Below are 13563 nucleotides of genomic sequence, written 5' to 3' on the forward strand. Positions count from 1 at the left end.
ATCTTCTTTTGATTCTATGATAGTGTAGAGTATTTTCCTTGATTTGGGAAAGAATAGGTATACCTTATCTTGTAGCTAAGCTGATATTTAAAGATTCCTTGTGAAGTTTTTCTGTTTTTCACCTAGCTCCAAGCCAGAACAGAGGATTCCAAACTCCAGTTCCTCAGCAGATGCAAAATAATTGTAGAATTACTGTTTTTGATGAAAATGCTGATCAGGCTTCTAGAGCAGAGTTGTTTAAGCCTATGATCCAGCCATGGATGGCACCACCTGTCCCCAGAGCTAAAGAGAATGAACTACATGCAGGCCCTTGGAACACAGACAGGCCCTTGGAATACAGGGTAAGGACTCATAGATCAAATGTATATGCTAACATAACATAGACTTCAGGTTTAGAATAGAGGAATATTTTTAGCATCTCTTAATTCCTCTTGAATATTTAAGTAGAATCTGCATATTTTTTTGGCAGAATGTAAAATGTATGGTAATTTTAGTTTTTTTTTTTTTTTTATCTCCAGCCTCATGGCAATATAGCTTCTGTGACAACTGTACCCCCTGTTGTTCCCAGTTTTACTCCATATGTGGAAGAGACTGCACAACAGCCAGTTATGTGAGTTTGGTTTCCAAGATACTTTGAAGTGGAAATGATTAAGAGTGGGCAGAGACACCTATCCTAGTTCAAATCCTCAGCATTTTCTTTGTGAAAATGAAAATAGTCAAAGTTTTGTGTATACCTTTTGTTTATACTACCTTGAATATATTAGGGCTAAAAAACTCTTAGTAATATTTTTATTAGGGTATAAACATCAGGTTAGTTTGTTTACATTGTTATAATGAGGGTAATCACTGTTATTTTAGTGAGATATTATTTGTTATTGATTGTAATTGGAAATTGTGGTAATTGTACTTTTTATCCTGCTTTTTCCTTCTGCATATATTTTTTTCCCTTCTTCCCAACCCTTATCATTTCTTTTGTAAGAAGAAACATGATAGGTGGTGGATATAATCAAGTCAGTCTAAGATCTAGTCCAATACTTAGCATTGTTGAATCCTAATGCTAGGTTCAATTCTGTGTAAAAGGTTCCTTATAACTAATTTATAATTGCCATTTCATACTAGGTAACATAGAAATGCAGAAATAAGTTTTGACTCATATTCTGCCTAATGAAGAGTCATGATACAGGAAACTTTTTAAGAAATTCATGTGAGCCTTTATAGAAATTGATGACATACATTTTTGGATGTTTAATTTTTCTAATGTTTTAAGTTACTTTGTAGAGACATGAATTATGTCTGTAAGACTGGAAGACCCCGCACCACATGACACAGATCACCAAAGAGGTTTCCGCTTTATTACAAAAGGCTGTGTGTTTATATAGGTCTAAGGAGATGTCGCAGATAACAGGTCGCTCGTTTATTGGCAAGCTCTTCCAGATGTCAGTTCCGGAGCCCAAGAAGTTAATTCTAATTGGGGCTAAGGCTTCCCACCAGCAGGGTTTGAACATTGGCGCCGGCGGGAACGTTTTGCGCCAGTGAAAGAAACAAAGAGGAGAAAGAGGGTCGTTAGACGCCATGCTGGGGTTTTTCTCTGGGGTGCTGCTACCGTTATATGTTTTCCCAACAATGTCAAAGTTAATAATGGTATAGAAAATGTTAAACTTTATTTAAATTCTTTTTCTTTGGTGTCTTATTGGACCTAACTACATGGCTTTTCTTTTTTTCTTTTTCACTAGGTTGTGTGTGTGTGTGTGTGTGTGTGTGTGGTTTGTGTGTGTGTGTGTGTGGTGCTGGGGATCACACTCAGGTTCTTGTGCATACTAGTCAACCATTTTGCCACTGAGCTGCATACAGCCCCCCCTTTTTTTAATATATATTTTTTAATTGTAGATGGACACAATACCTTTTTTATTTATTTATTTTTATGTGGTGCTGGGGATCAAACTCAGTGCCTTATGCATGCTAGGCAAGCGCCCTATCACTGAGCCACAGCCCCGGCCCTTTTTTTGAAATGTATTTTGAGATAGGTTCTTGCACCAGATTAGCCTGAATTTTTGATCCTCCTGCCTCAGCCTCCCAAGTAGCTGGGATTACAGATGTATACCATCATGCCCATTTATCTTTAAGTAAGTAAGTAAGTGTGTGTGTGTGTGTGTGTGTGTGTGTGTGTGTGTGTATGTGTGTGTGTGTGAGAGAAAGAGAGAGAGACACACTGAGGATTAAATCCGGGGCAGTTAACCACTGAGCCACATCCCCAGCCGTTTTGAAACAGGGTTTTGCTGAGTTACTGAGGGTCTCCCTAAGTTGCTAAGGCTGACCTCTTGCAATCCTCCTGCCTCAGCCTCCCAAGACTCTGTAATTACAGGCCTGAACCACCATGCCCAACTAATTTTAATTCTTCTGCATTCAAATTTAGCAATCTTCTTTGTGAGTTTTGAGTCCTTAAGTCCTTATCATTCTTTGCTGGGATTTCTGCAATTTAACTATATCAGTTAGCTTTCTAACACTATACCATACATGGAGACAATCAGCTTATAAAAAGAAAAGGTTTATTTTAGCTCAGTTTTATTTTAGCTCAAGTTTCTGCCCATAACTGATAGGCCCTGGTGCTTTGGGCCTGTTGCAAGTCAGCACGTTATGGTGTAAGAGAGTGGCATAGCATATTTTTCACCTCATGGCTAGAGAGGAAGGAACTGGGATCCCATTATCCCCTTCAAAGGCACACTCCTGATGAACTGAAAATTTCCCACTAAGCCCCATCTCCTAAAGATTCTGCCACCTCTCAACAGTGCCATGTACCCAGGACCAAACTTTTAACACATGAGTTTTGGGGAGACACTTATCCAAATCATAGCAGTAACTAAAATCCCAATCTTTGTCTTATTCCTCTCTACCCATTCTCTCTATGCTGTTAAAGTTCTATAGTGTGTATTTGATCATGTTGTTTCCCTGATCAGAATCTCTTACTAGCTCCCCATAACTTTTGGAATGAAACCCCAAATCAGCATTCATTATATAATTATAAACAAAAAACCCACAATAGTTTTGTTTGATAATAACTTAATATATCAGTGGTTTTTATGTTTTCTAAACTGAAATAGCTATTCAAAAATGAGTTGACATTATATAATAAATTTTAATGCTAGTCAGAGAACTTTGTTCCAAACCAAATTCAAATCTTGTTTTAAGTTATTTTTCAATTCATACTTCTAAAAATTATAAAAACTTCATTTACAAAACCCTTCATGATTTAATCTCTGCTAACATCTCCACTTTTCCCCTCCTATAAGTGGTCACACTAGACTGTACACTCCTGACTTGTAGAATTGTTTTACAATTAGCATGTACAAGGCCACCATACCCCTCTCCCCTGTGGCTAATTCTTTTTCCTCCTAGGACTGTGTTTAGATGTTATACCCTTGGGCTGGGGATGTGGCTCAAGTGGTAGCGCTTGCCTGGCATGCATGAGTGCAGTCTGGGTTTGATCCTCAGCACCACATACAAACAAAGATGTTGTGTCTGCCGAGAACTGAAAAATAAATATTAAAAAAAAAATTCTCTCTCTCTCTCTCAAAATTCTAGATGTTATACCCTTCAAGAAAATTCTTGTGAAGCATTTCCTTTCATCTAATGTTTATTGAATGGTTGGATGTATGAAGTTACAAAACAGTACTACTGGAAATATAATTCAGTTCTAGAGATCATTTAATTGCAAGAATTACTTAAATACCAATATCTGTTTTATTTCCTTAATTTTATTTAAAATTAAGTTTAAATATCTCCTGTTGACTTTTTTCTTCCTTTTTTTTTTTTTTTTTTTTTTGAGAAGAGTTTTTCTAAGTTGCTTAGAACCTTGTAAATTGCTGAGGCTGGTAGTCCTCCTGCCTCAGCCTCCCAAGCCTCTGGGATTACAAATTTTTTCTTTTAATAAACTTTTAACTTTTGGAATGATTTTAGATTTACAGAAAGGAGCAAAGATAATGCAGAAAATTTCTGTATCCCCTTCATCTAATTTTCCTTTCTATTAACATTTTACAAAGCCATGGTTTGTTAGAACTAAGAAATTGACATTGGTATAATATTATCACCTAAACTCCAGAAAAGTCTTCAGATCTCAATATTTTTTTTTCCAGTTACGTCCTTTTCCTGTTTCTGGTATCAATCCAGGATACTACATTGCATTTAGGAAATTGACTTTTCTTGACTATTATTCCCCTTAAATTTTTATTGTATGAATTGAAAAATATAGAATACAATTTGATTTAAACCAAATCCAAATGTTGAAAAGTTTTCTGGATAACTTTAAAATTTATATAATTAATTCTTTTTGTATACCTGTTTCAGTTTTGGAAACATAAACCACTTATGTAAGAAGTTGTTATGAAACAGAAAAGTGTTGTGGGGTTTTTGCTACAATATTATATAAAATCAATTTTTTGACCACAGTTAATATAGTGGCAGATCCAAGTCTAGAATTCATGTTTCCTGACTGCCTGTTCTTTAGAACTACATATTCTTTTCAATATTCTGTATCCTACATAAAGCTTCTAGTCTGATTCCCTACTCCTTTAAGTTTTTATTCTTTAAGTTATTTAAAAAAAATTTTTTTTTGGTACTGGTGATTGAGCCCAGGGGTGCTTAGCTACTGAGCCACATCTCCAGACCTTTTTTATATTTTATTTAGAGACAGGGTCTCTATAGTTACTGAGGCTGGCTTTGAACTTGATAGTCCTCCTGCTTCAACCTCTGGAGTGCTGGGATTACAGGTGTGAGCCACCATACCTGGCTTATACTTTATTTTAATAATTAGTATTTAATTTATTCTTTTTTTGTTCTTCAGGGCTGGGGGTTAAAGGGCCTTGCACATGCTAAGTACAGATTCTACCAAAGAGCTAATCCTCCAACTCCTTTGTTTTTTAATCTTGTGAAAAGACTATGTGATATAACAGAAAAGGAACAAAGATTACCAAAATTGTGTGACTACAAAATAATAAATAGGACCTCTGTAAATATCTAGTTACTTTATCTTGCCTTTTTTTTTTTTCTTTTTGGTTCTGGGAATCAAACACAGGGTCTCACTGATGATAGGCAAGCATTCTACCACTGATTTATGCCTAAGCCCCCATATCGCCTTTGGGGGTTTGGTTTTGTTTTGTTTTTCCCCTGTGCTGGGGATTGGACCCACAGCCTCTTGAATGCTAGTCAAGCGCTCTACTACTGAACTATATCCCCAGTGCTTTTTCTCTTTATTTTTGTTTTGAGACAGGGTCTCACTCAGACCCTGTTACCCAGGCTGGCCTTAGACTGTGATCCTCCTACCTCAGTTTCTTGAGTAGCTGGGATTATGGGCCTGTGCCATAATGCCCAACCATCTCACCTTTTTTTTTTTTTTTTTTTTTTTTTTTGGTAGATGGACACAACACAATGCCTTTATTTTTATGTGGTGCTGAGAATCGAACCCGGGACCCGCCTGTGCTAGGCGAGCACTTTACCACTGAGCCACAATCCCAGCCCAACCATCTCTCCTTTTTTTTTTTTTAAAGAGAGAGTGAGAGAGGAGAGAGAGAGAGAGAAAGAATTTTAGTATTTATTTTTTAGTTCTTGGAGGACACAACATCTTTGTTGGTATGTGGTGCTGAGGATCGAACCCGGGTCGCACGCATACCAGGCGAGCGCGCTACCGCTTGAGCCACATCCCCAGCCCCATCTCTCCTTTTTAATGGCCTTTTTCTTCTTTTTTATTTTCCCTCTACCCCTATACCTCTATATCATTGACTTGCAACTTTATATATTTACTATTACTTTTAAAGTTTATTTTTAAAAACTTTTTTTTTTAGTTGTAGGTGGACAAAATATCTTTATTTCATTTTTATATGGTGCTGAGGTTTGAACCCAGTGCCTCTTGTTTGCTAGGTGAACACTCTACCACTGAGCCATGACCCCAGCCCCTAAAAACATTTTTAAAAATGGCTTGAGATATAATTTATCTACCATACAATTTACCCTTTGAAAGTATGCAGTCCTGTGACTTTTAGTGTATTCATAGTTGTGCAGCTCTTTCTACAATCCATTTTAGAGCATTTTTATCACTTCAAAAAAAATTCCTATTCCCCATTCTTCACCACCACCCTAGGCATTCCATTCTCAGCCCCAACAACCACTAATCTGTTTTCTATGTCTATAGATTTGCCAATTCTGGACATTTTATATACATTGAATCGTAAGATATGTGATCTTTTGTAATTAGCTTTTTTCATTCAGTGTAATTAATGTTTTTAAGGTTCAGCCATGTTGTGACATGTATCAAAACTTCATTTTTATTGCTAAGCAATATTCTATTGTATGGATATATAATATTTTTATCCAATCATTAGTTTAATGGACGTTTGAGTTGTTTTCACATTTGGCTGTTAAGAATAATGATAAAGCTGTGTGTCGTGTCACACACCTGTAATCCCAGCAACTCAGAAGGCTGAGGCAGAAAGATTCCAAGTTTGAGGTCAGTAATTTATTGAGGCTCTGACCAGCTTAGTGAGATTTGTTTCAAAATTAAAAGGGTCAGGGATGTATCTCAGTGTATACCCCTGGATTTAATCCCCAGTACCAAATAGGAAAAAAAGAAAGGCAAGGAAAGAAAAAAGAAAATAATGTTGTTGTGAATACTTGTGTGTATATCATTGTGTGGCCATATTTTCATTACTCTTGGGTAGAAATGAAAAGGAATTATTACCTAGAAAAGGAATTCCAGGGTAATATGGTAACTGCATTTTTAACATTTTGAGCAGTTGTCACTGTTTTCCAAACAGGCTGCAGGATTTTACATTTCCACAGTCCCATAATATATGGGCACTTCAATTTCTCTACATTCTTGCCAATATTTGTTATCTGTCTCTTTGGTTATTGTCATCTTAGTGGGTGTGAAGTGTTATCTCAGTATGGTTTTGAGTTGCATTTGTATAATGACAAATTGTGTTGAGCCTCTTTTTATGGCAAAATTTGTGTATCTTCATTGGAGAAATGTGTATTTAAGTTCTTTGGCTATTTTTTTAATTGGGTTATTTGTCTCTTCATTGTTGATTTTCCATTTTCTTTTATCTTTTGAAGCCCCAAAGTTTTTTATTTTTATTAATTTTGGTGCCAGGGGTTGAACCCAGGATTGCTTAATCACTGAGCCACATTCCCAGCCCTTTTCTTATTTTTTATTTTGAGACAGGGTCTCACTAAGTCCTTAGGACCTCTCTAAGTTCCTGAGGTGGCTTTGAACTCGTGATTCTTCCTTCTCAGCATCCCAAGCTGCTAGGATTATAGGCCTGTGTGGCCGTTCCTGGCTTCTTCTTCATTGAATGGTCTTGGTTTCCTTGCTGAAAATCAGCTATAATGTATGGGTTTATTTCTAAACTGTTTTTTTAAAAAATGTTTTTGATGCTGGGGATTGAACCCAGGAGTGCTTAACCATTGAGCCACATCCCCAGCCTTTTAAATTTTTTATTTTGAGATGGGGTCTCAGTAAATTGCTCAGGCCACACTAAGTTGCTGAGGGTGTCCTCAAACTTATGATCCTCCTGCCTTGGCCTCCTGAGTCACTGGGATTATAGGCATGCACCACCAATAGACTTTATTTTTTATAGTGGTTTTAATTTTATAGAAAAATTGAGTAGAAAGTACCAGAGTTCTCACGTACTCATCCCCACTCAATTCTTTACAGTTTTCCCTCTTATTAACATCCTGCATTAGTGTCATATATTTGTTTTAATTATTGACTCCAGTGGATTTGCTTACATTAAGATTCATTCTAATATATTTCACACTTACTGAGTTTTGACACATGCATAATGTCACGTATCAATTATTGTAGTGTATACAAAATTATTTCATTGTAATCAGAATTTCTTGTGCTCCATCTTCATCTCTCCCCTTAATCAATGTGAAGTACTGATTTTTTTATTGTAGCTCGGTGGTAGAGCACTTGCCTAGCACTGTGAGGCACTGGGTTTGATCCTCAGCACCACAAAAAACAAAGTTATTGTGCCCATCTACAACTACATATATATAATATATAATATTATATATATATATAAAGAATAGAGCTAGATTTGTAGCTCAGTGGTAGAGAAAGCTTGGTTGGGAATTGTGATATCCTGGACTTGATCCATAGAACCTTAAAAAAAAAAAAAATTCCAACAAAGAAATAGGGTAGGAGGGTAGCTAAATATGAACTAGAGAAAGAAATCAGTATCTAAATAAAACTGGGTTTATCTTAATGGAAATATCTTGTTCATACCAGGTATACAGAAGTAAGGTGAAAGTGTATTCTTAGTTAGCTAAAACATGGTGGTATTATGCTTATAATAGGTTGGATTTGAGTAGATGAAAGATCTTTTAATATCCACTTCCTTAGCTGGCCTCTGTTTTTTTGCCTTTTCCAGAAAGTCTCATAAATAGAATCATATAATATTTGCCCTTTTCAGACTGGCTTCTTTCACTTAACAATATTAATTTAAGGCTCCTTGGTGTCATTCTGTGGCTCAACAGCTCATTTCTTTTTAGTGCTGAATGATATTTCATTGTATGAATGTACTGCAGTTTGTTTATTCATTCATCTACTAGAGGACATCTTGGTTGCTTCTAAGTTTTAGAAATTATGAATAGGTTGCTAAAAACATTCATGTGCAAGTTTTTGTGTACAACATAACTTTTCAATTCATTTAGTTATATTGTATAAGTCAACTAACTTTAGCTTTGTTAGAAATAGTGCCAATTTCACTTTCACTATTCCAAAGTGAAAGTGGAAAATGTATAATTTTGCGTTTATACTAGTAATAAATGACATTTATATCCTGACAGCATTTAGTTTTGTGAATATTTTTTTATTTTAGCTATTCTAATAGGTGTGTAGTGATATCTCATTAAAGTTTTAATTTGCAATTCCCTGATTTATTATGTTAAGCAACTTTTCACATGCTATTTGCCATTTCTGGGTTTTTTTTTTTTTTTGGTGAAATGTCTGTTCACACTTCTTTAAATTCTGAAGTTTTATTCTATGAAGTTGTAAATAGAATTATTAATTTCATTTTTAGATGGTTTATTGCAAGTATATAAAATACTGATGGTGTTTAATTTTTTTGGTGTATATAGAGGTAGAGATGTGGTCTTGCTACATTGCCCAGGGGCTGGACTTAAACTCCTAAGCTCAAGCAATCTTCCTGCCTCAGCTTTCCTAATAGCTGAAAAACTGAAACTAGAGGTGTGCCCCATCACACCCAGCAACACAATTGATTTTTAAAAAAGTTTTTTGTTATTGTAGATGGACACTATATCTTTATTTATTTTATTTTATTTTATTTTAGATGTATGGACTTTTATTCGTTTATTTATATGTAGTGCTGAGAAATGAACCCAGTGCCTCACACATGCTAGTCAAGTGCTCTGCCACTGAGCCACAACCCCAGCCCTACAATTGATTTTTAGTGGATCCTTAGGATTTTCTGTGTATAAGATCATGTCGTCTGCAAGTGTAGTTTTGTTCTTACTTTCTTATCTAAACTCCTTTTATTTTTCTTGCCTAATTGCCTTAGTTAGAAATTCCAGAACAATGATCAAGTAGCAAGAATGAACATCCTGGTCTTGTTTGTGATCTGACAGAGAAAGCATTCTGGCTTTTTTTTTTTTTTTTTGCAGTGTTGGGAATTGAACCCTGGGCATAATGCATGCATGCTCTGTAAACATTCTACCACTGAATTACACCCCCAGCTTTTTCAAAATTTTGTTTTTATTTTTATACAAGTTCTTGCTAAGTTGCCCAGTCTGTCCTTGGATTTGTGATCCTCCCAAGTGGAAATGTGGTATTAGTTTGAGTTTTTCATAAAAGTTCTTTATCAGGTTGTACAAATTTTTTGGAGAAGCTCTTAAAACTTGTAGATGCTCAAACTCTATCACTAATATGTTTCACACTTACTGTGATGTGAGATGAAGTCTCAGTGTAGTTTTGATTTGCATTTCCCTAATTGCTAGGGAATTCACTGATTCTAGGAAGGACCAGATATCTTTAGTTGTTTGGGGGGGGGGGGAAGTATCCATGCCCAGGGTTGAGAGCATCTGTCTGCTAACCTGAATGAGGTGTAATTATATTTCATTTTATTCAAACCTATCCTGCCATTTTCATTCTTCTCCCTCAGCTGAAAACCTTGAATTTTATATCATCAGTTCCCTAATGCTGTATCTGTAATTCTAATTCTTTTGGATGTGAAACTGTGAAAAATAACTACATTGCAGAGATTAGCTTCTTTATATCTACCAGGTTTGAATAACATGTGGTATTAAATTTTATTTTTACCTATAAGCAATATAAGCTGCTTGATCACCCTAACTCTACTACTAATTTCCTTCCTCATAGCTGAATTAGTTCTCAAAACATAATTTTAATTTTTTCCTGGTGTTAGGGATTGAACCCAGCACCTTACACATGCTAAGCAGATGTTCTACCACTGAGCTATATGTATCCCAGGCTCAGAACATAATTAATAATAATTTTTATAAGTTGTTTTCAGCCTCCTTTCTCAATCTTATTATTTCTTGTGATTAACATATTAAAATTAGAACTTATAATTTATTTTTACTTTGAGTAATTAAATTATTTTGCTTCTTTAGGACACCATGTAAAATTGAACCCAGTATAAACCACATTCTAAGCACCAGAAAGCCTGGAAAGGAAGAAAGAGATCTTCTGCAAAGAGTTCAAAGCCATCAGCAAGAGTCTGAGGAAAAGAAAGAGAAGATGATGTATTGTAAGGAGAAGATTTATGCAGGAGTCGAGGAATTCTCCTTTGAAGAAATTCGAGCTGAAGTTTTTCGGAAAAAATTGAAAGAGCAGAGGGAAGGTGTGTGTGTTGAACTAATTTAAACTTGTGAAAGTAATTTATTTGTAGGAGAGTTGAACTAATTTATTAAATCTGAGGAAAATTGTCCACTTTATAGCTTTATGTGCTATTTCTGTGGTTGTATAGTTTCTCTCTTTATGTGTGCTCCACTTCCATTGCTGCCTGTCACAAAAACACAATGGAGAAAACTGAGTCTGTGCTCAGGAATAAAGGAGAAGAAGCTCTGAATGCAGGAACAATTCATATTCTACAATAAAATCAGCTATGATCCCTGACATGCACACATGTGCGTGTCTTGCATTTCCATTAAGTACTTTTCTTAATGCGTCCTGAAATATTTCACTGTACCCTTGATACTCCAAGGACTTTTTTGTTTTGTTTTGTTTTCCTTTAACTCTGCTAAAACGTTTCTTAAAATTTTTTTCTACATATTTTAATTGGTATATTATAGTTGTACATAACAATGGTATTTGTTGTTACATATTCATACAGACACACAATATAGCAATATAATTTAGCCAATATCACTTCCCAACACTTTCCCTTTCCCTGTCTCCCATCCTTATTTCCTTTCCTCTATTAATTTTCCTTTGATTTGCATGAGATCCACCCCCATGTTTCTTTTTCTTTTTCTTCTGTAGCTTTGGCACATGAGATAAAACATGTCCTTACACCTTCTGAGTTACTTTGCTTAACATAATGGTCTCTAATTCCATCCATTTTCCTGCAAATGACATAATTGTATTTTTCTTTATGGCTGAATAAAACTCCATTGTGGATATATACCACATTATCTTTATCCATTCATCCATTGATGGGCACGTAGACTGATACCATAGTTTGGCTATTGTGAACTGGGCTACTATAAATCTGGGTATGCATGTGTCACTATAATATGATGATTTAAATTCTTTATGATAAATACTGAGGAATAGTATAACTGGGTCATATGGTGGTTCCATGCCTAGTCTTTTGAGGAACCTCCATACTGATTTCCATAGTAGTTGTACTAATTTACAATCCCACCAATGGTGTAAAAGTGTTCCTTTTTTCCTTCATCATCTTCAGTATTTATTATTTGTATTCTTAATGAATGCCACTCTGAATGATGTGAGATGAAGTCTCAGTGTAGTTTTGATTTGCATTTCCCTAATTGCTAATGATGGTCAACATTTTTTTTTTCATATATTTGTTGGCCATATGTATATTTCTTTTGAGAAGTGTCTGTTTAGTTCATTTGCCCATTATTTGTTTTTTGTTTTGGGTTTTTTTTTTTTTTTTTTTTTTTTTAGTGTGAAGTTTATATATTCTGGATATTAATCTTCTGTCAGAGAGTAGCTAGCAAAGATTTTCTCCCATTCTGTACATTTTCTCTTTACATTCCTAATTATTTCCTGTGCTGTGCAGAAACTTTTTTAAATTTGATGACATACCATTTATTCACTTTTGGCATTAATTCCTCAGTTTTAGGGGTCCTGTAGAAAAAGACAGTGCCTGTGCCTGTATACTGGAGTGTTGGCCCTACATTTTCTTCTAGAAGTAGCATACCTTTCTGGTTTAATTCCTAGGTTTATTTCTGTGTCATCTTTTCTGTACCATTGATCTATGTGTCAATTTTTCATGTCAGTAACATGCAGTTTTTGTTACTATAGCTCTGTAGTGTAATTTGAAGTCTGGTAGTGTGATGCCTCCAGCACTTGTGTTTTTTTATTGTTGTTGGGGGTGGCTTAGAATTGCTTTGGCTATTCTGGGTCTTTTATTTTTCCAAATGAATTTTAGATCTGTTTTTCCTAGTTCTGTGAAGAATGTCATTGATATTTTGATGGGAATTGCTTTAAATATGTATTACTTTTGGCAGTATGGTCATTTTTACATTCTTAATGTCTGGGAGGTCTTTTCATCTTCTGAGTCCTTCTTCAGTTTTTTTCTTCAATGTTCTATAGTTTTCATTACAGTGGTCTTTTACCTCCTTCTCCAAGGACTTATTTAACAATTTTGTCTTACCTCAGTCACTTACAATAGTTATTTTTATTATCTCTTAAAGATATTTTCTTTCTAAATTGAAGGAATCTTTATTATAAATTGAGAAAGTGGGAATTTCTTGGAAATGGAAAGCACTTCCTATTCTGGTACCTATAGTATTTAGAAGCAAGATATAGAGCAGAATGGTCTGGGTTCAATCCCTAGGGTGCATTTCTTCACCCCACTCTAACCCCCCCAAAAAAAAGGAAAAGAAAAAAAGATAGGCAGAATAGAACATGAGGACATGAGGGAGAATAAGAAGGATATAGAAAAGGAGGTTGGGGGAGGCCCAAGAATAAATGTCATCCATATAGATTTTTGGCCGTGTGGGGGGGTGGTCGGTATAAAGGATTGAACCAGGGGCACACAATCACTGAACCACATCCCCATCCCTTTTTATTTTTTTTATTTTGAGACAGCATTTCCCCGAGTTATTTAGGGCCTTGCTAAGTTGCTGAGGCTGGCTTTGAATTTGCAGTCCTCCTGCTTTGGCCTTCCGACCTGCTGGAATTACAGACGAGTGCCATTGCCCCTAGCCTATCACTTCTATAACTTGAGGAAAAAATCTTTCTGAGTTTCAGGTAACGAGTTAGATACAAAATGCTATGAAGGAGACTTAGTATGCTTGGAATTACCTTCATTTATTACATTTCCTAGTGCATTTCCA

The 13563-nt window shown here is 35.4% G+C and overlaps 1 protein-coding gene across 1 annotated transcript in view; it reads left to right on the top strand.

Annotated features, from left to right (window-relative positions):
* Positions 1-13563, top strand: part of Bub1b (BUB1 mitotic checkpoint serine/threonine kinase B) — a 62107-nt gene that overhangs the window by 20649 nt on the left and 27895 nt on the right. Inside the window, exons 7-9 of the mRNA XM_026391860.2 lie at positions 127-341; positions 519-610; positions 10645-10874. Of these exons, the coding sequence (XP_026247645.2) occupies positions 127-341; positions 519-610; positions 10645-10874 (537 nt within the window). The remainder of the gene's footprint in view (positions 1-126; positions 342-518; positions 611-10644; positions 10875-13563) is intronic.

Source organism: Urocitellus parryii, chromosome 6 (genome assembly GCF_045843805.1).
Source record: "Urocitellus parryii isolate mUroPar1 chromosome 6, mUroPar1.hap1, whole genome shotgun sequence".
Lineage (NCBI taxonomy): Eukaryota > Metazoa > Chordata > Mammalia > Rodentia > Sciuridae > Urocitellus > Urocitellus parryii.